At 30.5% G+C, this 19,614-nt stretch overlaps 1 protein-coding gene across 3 annotated transcripts; it reads right to left on the bottom strand.

The window, feature by feature from the left end:
• Positions 1 to 6,941: 6,941 nt before the first annotated feature.
• Positions 6,942 to 12,758, bottom strand: LOC100259193 (uncharacterized). 3 transcript variants are annotated; one of them, XM_019224608.2, is made up of 3 exons: positions 12,580 to 12,757; positions 11,390 to 12,409; positions 6,942 to 7,190 (listed from the first exon to the last, which is right to left on the bottom strand). In XM_019224608.2, the coding sequence occupies exons 1-2, from the start codon at positions 12,590 to 12,592 to the stop codon at positions 11,400 to 11,402; spliced, it is 1,023 nt and encodes a 340-aa protein (XP_019080153.1). In that variant the 5' UTR covers positions 12,593 to 12,757; the 3' UTR covers positions 6,942 to 7,190; positions 11,390 to 11,399. The 3 variants fall into 3 exon arrangements, with proteins under 3 accessions (XP_019080153.1, XP_002266083.1, XP_059598042.1); XM_002266047.5 differs by having other exon boundaries at positions 11,390 to 12,757; XM_059742059.1 differs by lacking the exon at positions 6,942 to 7,190 and adding an exon at positions 9,480 to 10,366 and having other exon boundaries at positions 11,390 to 12,758.
• Positions 12,759 to 19,614: the final 6,856 nt, after the last annotated feature.

Below are 19,614 nucleotides of genomic sequence, written 5' to 3'. Positions count from 1 at the left end.
TATAGGTTTAAAAGACTTAGGTTATGTTTGATTTTTAGAAAATTTTTGGGAAAGAAAAAAAAAAAAAAAAAGTAGAAGGGAAGAAAAAAAAATTTAAATCAATAAATTATATTTATATGTTTTTATTTTACTTAATTTCTTTTGTTATATTAAAGTTAAATAATTTTAAAATGTATAAATTTTTAACTAATTTTAATTATATTTAATTTTTAAAGAATTTTTTATGATGAAGCAAAACATGAAAAAATCAATTTCTTTAATATTTTTTTTCCTTTTCTTAATACTTTTTGAGAACAAAAAATAGCCTTAAGGGCCCCGGAAACAAAATTTTATTAAAATTTAAAATATTAATTTCCAAAAATTTTCATAAAAAATAAAATATCAACTTTCTAAAAATTAATTAATAAAATAAAAAAAATTCAAAGTCACCAAAAATTAATTAAAATATTTTAAAACTTTTGATCCAACTCTACAGTATTAAAGAACCTAACTAGTCTTTAACAAACCATTTTAAATTTATCTACGATAATACGATTAATCCAACAATAATCTCAAATTTTTAATGGAAAATAATTAACCATTTTAAAAGGTTCTTACACATTAGAATGTAATAAAATTGTTAATAAATATGGTACAAAAACTTAATGTCCCAACATGATAGTATGTTCTCAAATTATTGGAGAGAACAATCAATTGTATCAAAGGATTTACACCGTTGAATATGTACTATGAAATCTACGGGGTTGAACAAGGGTGGAACAAGGCTGCCAAAGAATGTGATTAAAATATAAAGTATAGACAATAGGGTGAAAGAATTGTATACTATTGATTGAATAGATTCGTTAAAAAAGTAGACTTGTGCTCGAACTAGACCCAAACAATTCACCTTCTTGTATTGTTGACAAGTTGGTGCATCAGTCGTTGGTCCATGAACTGGGGGCAGGAAGTTACGTCACTATTATTCTGTGCTTGAGAATGGCTGTCTTCACTGTGACCAGCCACATAGGTACTTGATGAACAGATAGCTGGTACAAATAGAATATAGCAAGACACTCGCTTGTCATATGTGAAGGACACCTAGCACCTGCTTCTTCTGCTATGCTTTACTACCATTCTGTGGATAGAAATTTTCCATGTCCTTAACCAGCATACATAGGAGTGTACAGGGATGGAGCTGGATGAACAACTAAAGAGGGACACTTAGGGCTGCATATCGAAGCACCTGGCAGCTATTTAAGTCAAATTACAACTTGTTATGTATAATAATACTATCTTAAGCTAGTCTATAAAAGATAGGGATTAAGCCTCAGTATGGAGGACTGATCTCTTTATGGACTTGTGGACTGTTACATGACTTTTGTATATGGTGGTTGATGTAAAGTGGGTTTTCTCTTTCACATTTCAATTCTATGTTAGGTTAGTTGTCCTGATGATGAAAATATTGGTAATTATAAATTTGTTGATGCTTTAATTTAATGGATATATTAAAGATATATTAATGGACATGTTGACACAAAATATGGATTGCATAAAAATTCTAAAAGTATTAAAAAAAATCTATAAAAAAATAAAAATAGATATTTTAAAGTTATTTTAAAAAAAAAAAATATAAATTTTATAAATATATATTTATTATTAAGTTGCACTATATTATTTTACAATAATATTATCATAATAACATGTGTAATTTTAAAATATATTTAATATTAAAATTATGATTCATTTTAATTTAAATGTATTCAATAATGTCAAATAAATAATAAAATATATGTAATTTTTTAAAATTTTAAATTTTTATATTTAATAAATATATGGATTATATAAAAAAAGATAAAAAATTATGTTTTTATAATAATAAATTAAATCAAATGTAAATATAAAATAATTTGAATTAATTTGTTTAATAAAATAATCTTTAATATTATTCTATATATATTTTGGTGCATGCATAGTATTTTTTCGAGGAGCAACTTGCTCTACTGGTTGTTATAGATTACACTTGAGCCTTTTGTCTTAGGTTCAAATCTCCCCTTAGTAGTGGCAACATATGTTATTCCCTGAAAGAATATGAAAAATCCAAAAATCATCGACACACCCCGATACATGATTTTTCCGCGGAAGAATATGAAATATGTGGTAATACAATTTGGGATGATCTTACATGGATGTTTTCCCTACCATGTGTGATACTTTTGTGTTTGATGATAATTTATGGGGTTTTGTGATTCATCCTAAGTATTCCAAAAGGATTTAGAATGTGTTTGATATTGATTTTAGAATATGTTTTTAGTCTTTTAAATACTTAAATGATAAAAAAATTTGTATTATAAATTTTAGAAGTTTTTTCTAAAATTACTGTCAAACAAGTTCTTAATAAAAAATTGTGTTTGTAAGTTTACTGATTATATAAGTATATTTTGAGTATTATGCATGGAGTATTACCTTGAGATATTATGGTTATGACTAACCTTGATTTGATTTGCAGTACTTCACCAAGAAAGGTGCTCTGAGGCACTGAAAAATTGTAATGGCACCACATGAGAGGTTGGTAGTGAATCAATGGGGAGCAATGTCTTTGGATGAGAGCCTCCAAAAATGAAATTGGTCATGTATATTGGTGGGTAGAATGGTCCCTAGCTTGAAAGGAATAAGAGCAAAGCGCCCTAAGGTGAAAGGCCTAAAAGCTACTCGGGAAGATCCTTATTGGCATATGATAAGGGGTATAGAAATTTGTCCTTATTTAATATTTATTCACTAGGATGGAAATATAGCATTTAGGAGTCCTTATCACTAATCACCTGTAATTAATGCTTCATTATGTTAATGGCAAGAAGCTTAATTTATGCTATCAGTTGTGGTTAGATATATCATACATATGACTAGTGTTATTGATTTTATTCTTTAGAATAGAATATTGACCTCCTGAGTTATGCTAGGTCATTCCTTCCATTATTTTTATATTAAGTTGTTGTGCTCAATAGAGAATCTATGGTGATTGTTGGAGTCCTTGATTGCATGACTAATCAAGTCTAAGAAACACTTTGATGTACTGGCTAAGCACTATGATATATATACTTGATTTGATAAGTCACACTTGCATATTATTATTTTTTTAACTTTTTGTTGAAAGTGATTTGCTTTCAGGTATCATATATTTGTGTTTTATTTTTATTTTTTTGTTAACTTATTACTTATTTTTAAAATTTTTTGATTGAATAAAAATAACTAAAATATTTGGCTTTTTTTAAATGGTAAAGGTAATTTGTTATTTTTTCTTTACTTTTTAATACTTAATAAAAATAAAATTTTAAAAAAAATAAACGACTTAATACTTAAAATTATTAAACACTATTTAGTTTTAAGTTCCGTATAGAATTAAGTAAAAAAAAAAAAAAACATCACCTCAAACCATGTTTTATTTTAATTATTACTTCTTGTGTACAAGTTTTCATTGATACGAATATATGAATGTTGGTATTTCAAAATTAACAATAGAAGCACATATACAAATAAATAAATATATATATGTAACAACATACACCCAACCATATAGATATTGTTTGATTTTTGTCCAAAGAGACCCTCACGGTTTAAAAATACATTTACAAGGTTAAAAGGAGTTCATACTTATATAACGTAAGGAACTTTTCCCCTTATCCGATGTGAGATGTTACAAACACCCTCCATGCAGACATAACGTCATCATTGTGTCTCATGGAATTGCGGGGCCAACCAGGCAAACATCCTTTACAGGGTCTAACAAACTCCCACGTTGAAGTCGAGGATTGATTCTAATACTATTTGTAACGACCTGCTTCCAACCGTATAGATATTTTCCGCATTGGGTCTAAGAGAATCATCACGACTTTAAATTACGTTTACAGGTTAAGAGGAGTTCATACTTAAATCGCGTCAAGAACTTTCCCCTCTATCCGATATAGAATGTTACAATATATATATATATATATATATATATATATATATATATATATATAAGTGTTATGAAAAGATGATCAATCATCATATGGTTTAAGTGGGTGACCATTTTCTATTAGTTATATACATGGTCATAATCTTCCTTCTTTGTTAGGGTTGTTAATCCTTCTTCTTGTAGTCGTTTTATATGAGTAGGATGATTGATCATACACCCTTAGAATGATTTGATTGTCCTGCCCCTGCTTAATCACTCTACGTGAATTTTGATTCTTGGTATGTGCTTAATGGCATGATTGTTTGAAGTGCATTTGATAATTTGGTGCTTTGGTGTTTGAGGGGATGTTTGCGTAATCACTCTAGTGTAGGATGATTGATCATACTGTGAAAATGTTATGTTTTATATGTACTTGGTGATCTAATTGCTTGATGGACATGCAATGATTTCATCCTTCTTGTTTGGCAATTTAGGTTATGTTTGGTTGTAGAAAGTTTTAAGATGAGAAAAAAATACAAAAAGGAAATTATTTTTATCAATTGTATTATTAAAAATATTAAAGAAAATAAAATATAATTAAAATTAATGAGAAATTTACATATTTTAAATTATTTAACATTTATATAAAAAAGTTAAAATAAGTAAAACAAGTTTAAAGTAATATATAAAAATAATTTAGTGACTTTAAATATATTTTTTATTTTATTTTATTTTAACTTTTTCTTTCTATCTTCTGTTTCTTTAAAAGTAATTGGATGGTTTTTTGAGGATGATATATTGGTATAGTCTAAGATGGAGGTTGAATACAAGTAACATTTCGCTACAAAGTGGTAAATTCTCCAAATATGATTGTTGATTGATTAAATAATAATGTTATGTTTGGTTTCTAAAAAATACTAAGGATATATATATATATATATATATATATATATATATTAAAGATGTTTTCTAATATTTGGTTTCCCCGTGAAAATTATGAAAAAGTCGAATACCATTAAAATTAGTTAGAAATTTTTGTATTTTAAAATTATTTAACCTTTATATAGAAGAGGAAAAATAAGTAAAATAATATTGAAATACCGCATAAAAATAATTTATTGACTTTAAATCCATTTTGTATCTTTATTTATTTTTTCTTTCTTTCTGCTTTTTCTTTATATTTTCCCCCAAATTTTTTAAGAATCAAACATCTAAATTGTACAATAAAATATAATAGTAGATTATACTTCAAAATGGTTGAAGACCAATGAATAGAACTAATCCACCAGTGATTTTAGAATTCATATTAAACTTGATTGTTTTAGATTGTGGAGTCATTACTTGTATTTATAATTTGGAATATATTTTCATGGCCAAGATAACATACTGAGGTTGACTTTAAAGAAGTGGGAGATGTATGATGTGTTGAAAGACAATGATGCTCATATGATGTAGAAATATATTTACAATAAAAAAAAAAAGGCATGCAGGGTTGTCTTTGTGTTCAAATGGGAACTTGAGAATATCTAAAAATGGTTTTGTGAAGGATCTTGTTTATGTCTTTGGTGATTTGGGGTTTGATGCATATTTACTGATTTATTGCTCAACATAAGTTTGATGACTGTTGAGTAGTTTGATATTGCCGAGTGTTTTGTGATCAGATTGAGAATTTTTGTGTTATTAAATATGATATTAGTTTACTTTATTTTTGGAAGCCAAGTTAAACACAAGGAGATTTCAATGCTATTTGTTCTTTGACTAAAAAGAAAAAACCATTTTTTCTATTCAGTTAAAAACAATCTGTTGATATCAACCAACATAACTAAATTGAACATATTGATATTAAGTTCACTTTAATTATGATGATTGATAACGACATATTAACAAACACCACCTTCATTAAATACCAAGATAAAATTGCAAATTTAGTTATTCAAATAGTGAATTCTTATATATATATATAATTTGTGAATTCAATAAGAATATGTTTTTAAAATGTCTGTTGTTACCATTTTTTTAGGTTATGTTTGATTTCAAGGAAGTAACGAGGAAAGAAAAAAAAACTTTATATCTAATATTTAAAATAAGTTAAATGAGTTTGTACTAGCATATAAAAATAATTTATTGGTTTCAAATATATTTTTTTTATCACTTTTTTCTTTTTTTCTTTTTTTCTTTTTATTTTCTTTCCCTTGCATTTTTCCTCAACTTTCTCACATTTTCTAAGAACTAAACATAACCTAATGGCTTTGTGCACGCATTAAATGAGAGAGAGAGCAATAAAAATAATCTATCGACGTTAAATCTATTTTTTAGAAAGAGAGAGAGAGAGAGAGAGAGAGAGAAAAGCGGGGCGGGGGGGGGGGGGGGTTGGTGGTGGTGGAGGAAGGAAGATTAAACAAAGTTGAAGAAGCTAACTACGTAGACATTGGAATCCAATATACATTTCATTGAATATATAACATATAAATATATAGGCCAGAGGGAAGATATAGAGAGAAACAAGACTATTCCTTGGTAAAACTTCAGAGAAATACTTTGGAGTTGAGAAAGCTAGCGACCTAGGAATTGGAATCCAAGATATATCTTGAGTTAACCTAAAATGTCTAGAGCTATACTTGTAATTTTAAGATGGATTTAAAATGATTTCTTATTGAATCCTTATATACATAGACTAGAAGGAAGATAAAAAAAGAAACAAGACTATTCATTTCAAGAACAAAAATTATTTAGCTTGAAAATGTGGCCTGGTTCATAGTCTCTTATCCCTTGCACATTGCCTACATCTGACTTGAAGCAATCCATCCTATTCATCTTCGTCGGCTGATTGCTAACCTTATCTACATCTCACTTGAAGCAAATTTTGAGCCTTCTCCTCTATCATCCATTCTTTAAATATTGAAAATATTCAAACTAGGGAATGAAGGACACTACTGCCGAGTTACATCCCATTTGATAATTTATTCGATTTTCATAACAATGAATTTTTTTATTTTTATTATCATTCTCATTAACAATTCAAACACAGTAATGAATAGGAAATGGAACCGAATTTTCATTCTCATTTTCTATTCCAACATTCCAAACATACAATAAGTGAATCATACCTCTCTTCACAATGATGGAAATATCGGTTTGAGGGAATCAAAAGATTATTTTGAAGTGGATGAGTTATCTGGTTATCTGCTGCTGTTGCCTTCAAATGCGGCTACCTCTCACAGAACAGATCACACTTCAAGGTTCTCAAATGCCGCTGAGTAGCTTCAACTCTTGGAGGATGCTAAAATAGTAGACATGCATGTCAAACAAACGAAAATGAATAATTATTAAACAATTCAGGTAGCAAATAACAAGAACAGTAAATGGTTTGAAAAGGGGAATATTGCAATAATATCAGATCTCTGGCTATCTAGATTGACACAATTGGAATGCATAGAGTAACCAAGGAAATTATTGAGCTATGCCCGTTTCATGTTTATAAATCAAGAAACCACCAAAATCTATTTGAAATTGAACCCTGGAAAGATGGTCTATACTTTTAACATAAGTTGTACTCAACAAAGAGCCATCCTATTCAAGGTTCAAAGTATTGGTCAAGTCCGGTATGGCTTGGCCCAGTTTTGTGACCCTACCCATGATGACGAAGAAGGAAGACATCAATCCATCTTGTGACTGAGTTTTTGGAGCTGTATAAGAAGAGGAGGTTGAGGCAATTCTGCTATGGTAACTACTGAGAAACGATAGATTCTTCCATCCATCGTTGACACTAGAGTTGGTCTCGCCTCTCTCTGCTTCATCTCTGTCACTCTCTGCCCATGGGTGGGTGCTACAGAGGAGGCTCTCTGCTTTTACTGAAATGGGTGCACTGAATACCCTCCCTAGTCCTCTCTTGGTGGTGTGTGGATCATCATGTTTGAAATTGGGAATTTAAGAGAATGGGGTAATATATGCTTTTATATAAGAATATTTTATTATTTTAAATGCTTATGTGTGGTATGGATGACGTCAATTTGTATGATAAAGATTTATTATTTTATAAGTTCAAATGTGATATGAATTACATAAATTTATCCTATAAGTTAACAATTGTTTGGAATTGAGAACTTGAAGATAATTGCGCCAATACATATGACAATTTTTTACATAGCTTTTTAAAGTTTATTTAATTGTATTTATTTATTTTACTAATTTCTATATTGTTTTTATAATTTTTTGAATATTTTGATTATTTTATTTTGCGTATTGTCCGATATCAAGCCGAGACGTCAGGATCAATGTGCCTTAAGATCCTTTGAGTCAATGACCAATACCACGACTTTGAAACATGATCCAATTAGCTAAGGAAAGAACATGTTCATTTTTGAGTGGACCATCCATAAAAAAAGGAGTCAGGAGGGCAAGAATCAGCCCGAACCAGTATACGAATAAATTGATCAATCACATCCCACTTCTGCCAAGTTGGGAAAAGAGAGTATTTGGTAGTATATTATGATTCCTCATTATTTGAGTAGGTATTTAAGTTCTAGTAAGCCACAAACCAAGACAAACCCTTCACTTCATCAGGAATTCTGGCCTTCCAAATTTAATAATCCTCACAGATTAAACTTAGGCAGAAAAAAAACAGGGAAGATATATCATCCCCTATTCAAAACTCGGGAAGAAAAAGAGCCTGGAAGGATAACAGCCCATAGGGCTCTTAAGACACCATAATCCATCAGAAGGTGGTTATAGACAAGCATAAAAACTCAAGATTTAAAGGAGAAAGCAGTTGTTGAGGTTTCCACTAAAACAGGGTTTCCTAGATAAACCCTCAATTTGATAAAACCAAAGATTTGCATCAAGTTACCTTTGTGTTTAGAAACTTTGAATGGAAATAAACACTAAGCTTAGGCATGTCAAACAATCTCATGGTTTCATCTTTCCAGATGATCTAAAGTACCACAAAAAGCAAGGCTCTTCAAATAATTTCGGTTTGGTATGTTAAGACTTTAGAAAACTAACCTTAAATGAAATCTCTAAGCCCATGTTTGCTTGGCTCAATATAGTATGGGATAGTATAATAGATGAAACAACATGCCCTATGCCTTGTTTAGTTAGTGATGGGATATAATGAGTTATTCTATCACTTATCATGTCTCATGCTCAATAAAAACACAGGATAAGATAAGTGATAACATATTTTCACAAAATTTTTTTTTATATCCCTTCTACATGAGATATGTTAATCCTAATATATATAAATATACATATGTCAAGCATCATAAATTTATTCTTCTCATCATTTTTCAAAACAAAAAATTTTAAAATGTATTATTTAATATATAAAAATTATTTTTATATATTGAATAATATAACACTTTTCTGTTTAGAAATTTTAAATATTTTAATCATGAATACTATTAACAAATAAGTAAAAACTTACTTAACGAATTTAAAATTGTAGAACAATTTCCAAATAATACTAAATTTCATATTTTTTTAATAGCAAATATTGAAAATGCAATGTAATTTTTATTTTAACTAAATATCAAACATTAAAACACTATGTTATTCATTATATTTTTACTATTTCACAATCCAAATATAAGCATAGTATAACATATCCCATCAAATATAATATCCTGTAAAAATATTTAAGATATACATATCTTATCTTATCCTATCCAACCAACCATATGTAGCCTAAGCAAGAAATGTATCATAAATTTCTATAGATATCAATTGTTCATCGCTTTAGAATTTAGACAATGAAAAAGCTTTGAATCCTTTAATTCAAAATGCATTATAACCTTCAAAGAAGAAAACAAAAATTTTATATCTTAGATGATCCTTCTTTGATAGGAAAATGATAGATTTTTACAAAACCCACAGAGAAGAAGAGGGAAACCCTAATACACAAAGAATGTACAAGGAGCACCACTAGCAGTAGCACTGAAGAAAAGAAAACTTGAATATATACCCTGAGCCTAATTTGACATTTTTTATGAGAATTGGAAGGGTGAAACTGTCAAAGATTTTAAATGTTTATGAGGAGTAATTAATTGACCTTGCTCTCACACATTTAAAGCCAGGAACGGAAACCAGAGATGTTGAATCCATATATGCAGTGCTTCAAAGTAAAATTGTTCTACTAGGTAACAGAAAATTCTCCATATGGATAGAAGCACTTATGTAGAAAATTCTTGAACCACTTTGGGATCAGGGCATCATTAGCTGAAGAAGACTCTAGCCAAACATATGGCTAGGCCCATGGCAACTAGCAACCAATGGCACTGTGATAATTAAGTGGTGAAAGATGACTGGTAATAGTAACATCTAATAACACCAAGTGCCTCAAAGTAAGAGTACAAACCAAATAATGGCATCATCTTCTTCGATTCCCTAAAATAAGCTCCACCAAAGATGATTCCCTAGCACGACAACTCTTTCTTGTCCTTCTGTTAAACCTTCACAATGCTATTTAAACAAAAGCATTAACTGATAAGCCCTTCCAAAGTACAAAACCCTCAATTAAGCATCTATCCATCCGCATTAAAACCATACCCAATCCACCTCACTTTCTTCCAGAGACCTGGTCCTTAGCTCAATAAAGTTACCAACAATGTCAAAAATAAAACTTAGAATGCCAGTACAAGCAAACAGTTTGCACTAGAACAATTGTTTTTAAGCCCAAGAAGGAAGAAGATAGGACAAAGTTCTGATAACACAGGGATGTTTTCTGCACCTTACAACAGGACAGATCCATATCATCAAAGCACAAAACAAAATTATAATTAACTTTGTACGTTTCAAGTAGCAGTCCACATCAAAGCAACCAAATTTCAGGGCCACATATCCCTGTCAAGTCCCTAACCTACAAATTCTACTATCTACTCACTCCCCCCCACGCCCGCGCCCACCCCCCCCCCCCCCCCCCCCCCCCCCCCCCCCCCCCCCCCCTTCTTTAATCAGATAATTGAATTCCCCTTCTGCCTAATAGTTAAAATAAATAACAAATATAAAAACCACAAAGACTTCATTATAGTACAAACAAACTGCAAACCCATTTTGTTTTCTGGTTCTAAGGTTATCTTTAATTGGTTTTATGCAATAAAAAAGTCAAGCAAATAGCACATCAATAATGCAAAACCAGACTTCAGTAATAATCATGACAGGAAAATTATTTATTAGGAAATTTTTGAATGCACAAATGCTTGACAACTTGCTATGCCTTCCTGTTTAGCTATTGGTTTGTCGATTATTCTAGCATTGACTATTTTCGAAGATCACCAGCACTATGTCAAATTGAAACACCAAGGAAACATCATGGAAACCAATGCAATGGTCAAGCACCAATGAGATAATGATTAAGCACCAACCATAGATAATTTCATGAAACCACTCTCCAAAACAATAAGAAGATGACAAGGACAATGATTAAAATCAAATTAAAAGCATATATATATATATATAAATGTTGTAACATAGAACCCAACTTACTTCAATGTCATCAGAGATCAATCTTCTTGACCCCACGATATAGCTCCATTAAATCTGGAACTTGGTCCACGTACTTGATCACATAATTGTTCAAGAAACTAGCCTCGCTTTGTGTGAGCAACCATGCAATCTTTTTGTGTTTCTTAAGCAGCTTCTTTGAAGCCAAGATGTTCAAAACATTAAACCTCGGTCGTATCCTTGCATCAAATGAATACAAAAGAAGCCTAGGATAAGTAGCTATTGCAGATGGCTTCAACTTCATTGTGTTTGTATAAAAATTCATTAAACTCTTGATTTTCTCCTCTGAACAAGCCATAAAATGTGGTTGACGCTTGATAGCTTTGAGAATCTCAACCTCAGTAAAACCAAATTTCTCATACAGTTCCACTTTCCTTTTCCAGGTTGATTCGGTCATTGAGAGAATCACTGTAATAGCAGTTACATATATAGGATCGGTTGGTTTGATACCCAAACTTCTGGCCCTTTCTGTGGCATACACCATCCTATCAACATGCTGCATTATGACTCTCGGCTGTAATGTAATCAATTTTGACATTCTACTATGAGGGACCCCTTCATTTATCAAAAGAAAAGTGTTTGGCTTCAAAATTTTCTTCAGATCGAAGGTTAACAACCATGATTCGCGCTTAATAGCTGCTGCAATTTTCTCATTGGTTTCAAGGAATTCCTTGAGAAAATCAAATGACGGTTTTATCTGTTTATCCAAGCTTCGCCTCAAAATGGCCGGATTAGACACAATTAGCTCATGAAGGACCGGACCCACAAAGCCACTGTCATGGAGGTAGTCTATTTTGAGCTTGAGCATATCTACTCTGGCTTGGAGGATCGGGGGACACTTTGAGACAAGTTTTGCAACATGGGTATCGGAGAATCCATGAGATTTGAGGAATTCGAGCACAGACTCATGCTTTTGCCGTTTGTTTTCATCGAGGTTGAGCTTCTGAGAGATGGAAATGGCAGAGTCCAAGGGAAGCCCACAAGATTTCACAAGAAATTGGGCTGTGTACGATGGTGATAATAATGTTGAAGATGAAGAAGACAACGAAGATGTATACAGTGTTGACGATGTTGTGAGGAAACGTTTTTGCATCAAACAAAGCAAACTCTGGAAATGAAGCTTAGCCATTTAAATAGAGATTGGTTCAAGAAAAGAATGACTTTGAAAGTACCTGGATCTGGCATATAGAGAGGCCAAAGCACCTCAAAGCAAAACCCTAGAGACCACTGGGCAGAGACTCATTAGTTGCAGAGAAGAGAATCGAGATGGGTCTGTAAGGGTTTAGGGTTTTAGAGTAGGGGCAAAAGAACAACCAGAGGGTCGAGTGAGGGGATTTTGCAAAAAATAATTTTAAAATTTACTTTTTAAAATATATCACTTTTCAAATTATTTTCAAATTTACGAAAATTTAATTAAAATTTGAAATTATCATTTGAATACATAACTTCGTATGTAAATTGAAATTATCTTTCAAAAATGATATATTTTAATAAATATTTTTAAATTTTTTCCAAAAAATTCTTCATTAATGTTATTGAATTTACTAGTCTACCCTTTTAATGCTTATTTATGCTAACCTTAGGTTGCATTTTTTTTAATGGGGTACCTCGGGTAATCTTTTTTATCAACTAAATTAAAAAATTAACTGATTAAAATTGATAAAATAATTCTCATATTTGTGAATTTAATTCTTCTCATATTTTATTTGAAGAGTAATCCATTTTTGACATAAATATATTTTATTATTTCAAGTATTTATATATATGTTTTAAGAAAAATGGTTATTTTTACAATAAAAAATAAGGGTATTTTTGTCAAAATGAGACAAAAAAAAATGAAGGGTTAAATTTTAAAAATTGAGTTTTAAATGACCTTTTAATCAAATAACCCTAAATTATAAGCAATTATTTTTGCACCTTGTTATCCCCTTTTTAGATTTTCAAATATAAAAGTAGTAGTCCTTTACATATAAGATATAGAAACTTTTGGGAATATGATATTTTCTAAAAATTATTTGAAATTTTTTGAAATAATATTATATTTTTATTACCTCAAATTAAAAAATTAGAATTAATTTTTGAAATATAAAGATATGTTCATTTTCCTTATAAGAATTATTATGTTTTATTTAGGCATTACTATTATTTAAGGGATTTTTAAAATTGATTTTTCAATAATTAGACCATTTGTTAATGATATTTTTACTAGTTAATAAGGTTTTAATTCATTTGTTATGTATCAACTTTTCCCTCAAACATTGAAGAATTTCTTAAGTGGGTTTGACACTAAATATTTCTAAGTATTATGCTTTTTGTTTATTTATTGATTCTACGTCATCTCATCTCACTCACATGACATTAAAACACAGAGTTCTACAAAGTTTTCTTAAACCAAAGGATGATAATTTTGATTATGCTTGGTTTCAAAATATGGAAGTTCCCCTACTAACTCTAATAACACTTCTTTTGTCAAAGTTAAAGGCTCTAAGATTGATGCAAATACAAGTCTTAACACTAACTAAATAATGTTGAATTGATCAACTAGATCATGAGCATAGTTAACATCCTATTCAATTTTCCTAATAAATGACACTCCATAGTAGCATCTGTGATTCTAGACGAGGATGTTCAAAGTCTATAGAACCCATAACCTAAGTTTGGGTACCAAATGTAGTTGTCTTGCCTTAAGGGTTTACTAGAAGATGGTGAGTCTACTACAAATTGAATTTCATAGTAGGGCTACTAGCTCAACAAATGGAATAAGAGTATACTAAGTAATAAAAAAATTGATACATATGTTGGTAGTGAAAAACTAAATACAACTTAAGGGAAAAGTTAAAGTATAAATGGGTAACAATAATTTAGGCCTTATGGTTTAGTACATCCTAAAAGTAGCAAAATGTCTAAAAAGAAGAAAAATTAACATGACCAACACAACTAAGGATAACCAAATATGTTGATCGGTTATGAGCCCTAAAGCTTACTCTTAAAAATTGACTCTAGCTTTGACTCAAGCTTAATTGGACTTACAAGCTGCTCATTTGAAGAAAAAAATGGACTAAATGAAGGGAAATTTGTTTCGATGAATGGTCATAATGCACAAGTTTTAATGGTCAATCTAAGGTAATGATGGTTTTAGAATATATCATATAATAATTTTGATGTACAATATCCATCATAGCATAATAACATTTAAAGAAAAGTAGATGTAAAACATGATTGTAGGGAATCTTGGATATCTTCGTTCCTTATCTCAAGCTCATGTTAGGTGCATGAAAACTCCCTAGGGCATTTAGATCTTATGCAACGGAAGCAAAAATACAATTTTTAACATTAAAAGATCTAGATTAAATGCTTTACAAAATTTTACCTTTGATTTGGATGTTCCAAAATAAAATCCGTTCAAAGAATAAGCAAATTGAAGTCATCATATGTCTCATAAACCCATGATCTTTTGCTCAATGACTCTACTTTGATCCTTGACACTTAAACGGTGGGGTATTCGAGAGGGTGGAGGCTAAGGTGGTGTTTGTGTTTTTTTTTTTTTACTTAATTCTAAATAGAACTTAAAATTAAATAGTGTTTAATAGCATTAAATATTAAGTTATTTGTTTTGATAATATTTTATTTCTATTAAACATTAAAAAGTAAAGAAAAACCAACATGTTACTTTTTTCATTTAGAAAAAGTAAAATATTTTGGTTTTTTCTATTTAACAAAAAATTTATAATAAGTCATGAAAAAGTAGAAAAACAAACAACTTAAAGTCTTAAACCAAATTGTTTTAAGTAAAAAGCTAAAAAAAAACACCCTTTAAAGCTCTCTCTACTCTCTAGATGGTGGAAGATAACTAATTGGAAACCCTAACCCCTAAAGGGTATTGATAGAGTTCCCTATTAGATTTAAGTGACTTGAGCTCATTAGGGGTTTAAGTCACTTAATCTAGCTTAAAAGGGCCCTAATTGATTAATTAACCTAACATGATTGTCCAATTAATCAATTATCTCAATCCAAAGATACCATTCACTAACCGCTATACAACCTTACATAATTACCAAAATACCCTTATACACATAAGTGAACCTATTCAACACTCATAAACAAAGATGAAACAAGAAATGCTTTCATTAAATACAAAAATAAAATAGAAAATCAACTAAGTACGAAAAAAGAAGAAGTTAGAACTAATAGGGAAGGAGAGTATGAGTCCAACCCCTATAACTTCTTTTGTGAAGATTAGAGGATTATTCATGAAACTATTTCTCTTTGTTCCCCTGAATCTAATGAAGTAGTAGAGAGGAAAAATAAGGTCCTTAAAGACATGACGAATACAATGTTGGTATGTTCAAAAGCCCTTTGAACTTGTCAAGGGAAGCTATCCTCTTTACTTTTTATATTCAAAACAAGATACCTTTGAAGAAAATTGGTAAAAAAACCCTATGAGTTATGGAAAGGTTATGCACCTAACATAGCATACTTGAAAGTGTGGAGGTGTTTGGCTAAAGTACATTTTCCTAAACCTAAGAAACGAAAATTCATTAGGTCTTAAAACTTTTGATGCAATGTTGATGGAGTATGTTGAGAACAATGAAGTATAGATTTATGGTTATTAATCATAAAACAACCTTGTAGAAGTGAACACTATAATGGAAACAAAAAATGCTAATTTCTTTGAAAACATCTTTCCTTTGAAACCAAGTGGTGAAGAACAAATTCAAAGAACAATTAAAGACGAATCTAATTGAATTTTTTGAAATTGAACTAAGAATAAGTAAAAAAGATAGGAAAAGAAACAAACCTTAGAGATGATTTCTACACCTTCCTAATAGACGAGGACCTTTGATCCTATAAGAAGCGATAATTTCTCTAAATGCACCATTCTCGAAGGAGGTCATTAACAACAAAATCAAATCGATCATGTATAACCATACATAGGAGATAATGGACTTACTTCTTAGTGCAAACACTATAGGCTATAGATGGATCTTTAAAAGGAAGTCAAAATCATATTGGTCCTAGAGAAGTATAAGGCACATTTAGCTGCTAAAGGATTTAAGTAAAGGAAGGGTGTAAATTACTCAAGACACTTTTGCTGTATGACTAAAATAACCTCAATTACAGTGTTGACTGCTCTAACTTCCATTCATAACTTGGTGATGCATCAATTAGATGTTAAAATGCGTCATTGAATGGGGAATTGGAAGACAAAATTTATATAGACTAGCCTGAGGGTTGTGTGGTTCCATCAGAAAAACAAAAAAAGTATGTAGGGCTAGTTAAATCGCTATAAGGGTTAAAACAAACATCCAAACAATGATATGGTGAATCTAATAATATGTTAGTAACTAATGGATTTCCTATTAATGACATTGATAAATATATTTACAATAGATTTGAGGATAACACGTGTTTACATCTGCCTATATGTTGATGACATGATGATCTTTGGATCTAGCCTTAAGGTTATTTGTGAGACCAAGAAAGTTCTGTGTTCTAAGTTTGACATGAAAGACCTAAGAAAAATAGAGGTGATTCTAAAAATCAAATTAATTAAAATACCTAATGAGCTTAAACTTTCTCAAGAATACTATGTTGAGAATATCTTAAGGAAGTTTTAACACTTTAACTATAAACCATTATCAACTCTATATGATCCCATCTCATATTTGAAGAAAAATAAAAGGGTATATTGTTACCTAAATTGAGTATCCTTAGATAATTAGACGCCTGATGTACTTAATGAATTATAGTAGACCTGATATTGCCTACGCAGTAGGAAGATTGAGTCGGTACATCCTAAGTCCTAATCATAACCACTAGATTGCTATTCATAAAGCGCTTACTTGAGAGACACCACTGACTATGGTTTGTGCAATAGTGGATGTCCAAATGTCCTTCAAGGATTTAGTGATACTAATTGGATATCTGATTTAGATGAGATAAAACCACTAATGGATATGTTTTCACCTTTAGAGGAGGTGTAGTTTCTTAGAAGTTTACCAAGTAAACTTGTATTACTTGTTCTACTATGGAGATTGAGTTTATTGCCTTAGAAAAGGCAAATTTATGAGGTTAAGTGGCTTAGAAACCTCTTAGTAGATATTTCGCTATGGATGAAACCAACACTGTCTATGTTTATCATTTACAATAGCCAAGCTACAATAACTAAGGTTAAAAGTAAGCTTAAGGCACAATATTATGTGACAATTGTTTGAGAGAGGGTTTCTATCTTTGGAATTTATGAGGTCAAATTTGAATTTGGTCGATCCTCTGACCAAACCACTAAATAAGAAATTGGTGGAAGAAACATAGAAGGGATGAGACTTATGCCCAATACAAAATTCAAGAGTAATGGTAACCTAACCTATTAGAATGGAGACTCTATGAAGTAGGTTCATATGGATAATAACTATGGTTGTAAGTGAGAATTGAAGAACTAACCAAATTGACCTAAACTAGTCCTAACCAAAATGTATGGTTTGGTTTTCATATGTAGTAAAGGTTAGTTCGCTTATTGGGATAGGCAAACCGACTAAATCAGTTTGGTTGTTGGATTTGGAAGAAAAAGCCTAATTGAAACTGAACCAAACCAAGCCAATGTAAAATGACATTGTTTTGGGGAAAATATAACCTTCTCATCCTTGTAGGGCCTCAAATTTGTCAATGACTTAGGAAGTTGAAGCCTAATCGATGAAGAAGGCAACAATGTCAAAGAGACTTAGTGGGGAAGAGTTAGGGTTTCAAGTGAAGAAATTGAGGTTTTGTAGAAGAGAGAGGAAAAAGGAGTTGGTCACTATACTTGAGCACACCATTGATTTTTGGAAACATTCTCTTTGTTTTTTGCTTTTGTTTCCAATGATTTTGCTTTTGTTTTTCTATTTGTTTGATATTTTTTTCTTTTTTCACTCTTGATTCTTCCTCATTCTCTTCTTGTGATAGCTTTATCCCTCTAGGTCTCTTCCTTTAGTGTTTAACGTTCTTATTTTTTTAAAAAAAATTATTTGTAATTAGGTTTTTTGGGTCACGGATTTTTGGGCTTTGGAAAAGAATATTAACATGGTGTTTGGCCTTTACAATGTGCTATAGTTAGAAAAAACACCCATAATATAAACCCAGAGCTTTGGGCTTTACTAACTATAGCTTGAAATAAAATCAAACCATAATATGAACTTAAACTAATGGGTTTTAAGCTAAAAAAAAATACAAATCCATAATTGGGTCGATGACTAAAAAAGGCCATTAAGTTGGGTCAAAACTAATCCACAAAAAAGAAACCAAATCAACCTTAAAAAGGCTTGGTTTGGTTTTTCGCTTCATAATATGATTGGTTTGATTTTTATCACATATAAATTGACAATGTCGATTTGGTTCATTTTTTTTTTTACTCAAAAACCAATTGAATTGATCTTATTTACACCCCAAATAATTAAAAATCACTTGCTGATTGTGAGATACTTTATAAGCCATATATGTATATATATATGTAGGAGTCTATCCCTAACGTGTAGATAAAACGCATTCTATAATGATTGAGAATGAGTATTCACTCTTAGTGAATACCATATTTCTTATGGATAATGTGTTTAGTTGTAGGACAAGTTTGATGGATTTACCCTATATGAGAGTGGAGGCGGGGTTGCTTTTTATGAGAACTTAGACAGGTTCTCTAGAGCTCTCATGAATATCTAGGCAGGGCACATGACCTATTTGTGTCAACCCGTTATGTATAGCTCAAAGTTAAGAAACCAATATGGATAACAAGGCTCCTTGAATTATGTAAACAAATATTGATTCATAGAAATTTATTTCCATCGATTTTTAGTAACTTAATATTTATTCATCCTAAGGCTTGTTCATAGCCTATAGGCACCAGTACTAATACATTGGATCTAGTTTTCATTCCTTTTTCACTCATGCACTATGTGGTCTAGTATTACAAGACTTGATTTGAAATCCACGAATTACTAATATATCCTCATAGGGTTGGTATATATCCATTGTAGTACCACTTTGCCTCCAACAAGTAAGATTTACATAAGTTTGACCACTAAAGAATTAGACATAATGAAATGAGTCGATAATACATGCATGTAGACAACATATAACAAATCCACACTATTCATCTTCTTTTGTTTACTACTAGTCTTAACTACATCTCACTTGATTTGATGCAAAGGACGTAGCTATTATTTTTTATGCATTTAATG

The sequence above is a fragment of the Vitis vinifera genome, chromosome 13 (assembly GCF_030704535.1).
Source record: "Vitis vinifera cultivar Pinot Noir 40024 chromosome 13, ASM3070453v1".
Taxonomy (NCBI): domain Eukaryota; kingdom Viridiplantae; phylum Streptophyta; class Magnoliopsida; order Vitales; family Vitaceae; genus Vitis; species Vitis vinifera.
This window is presented reverse-complemented; position numbering and strand designations above follow the sequence as displayed.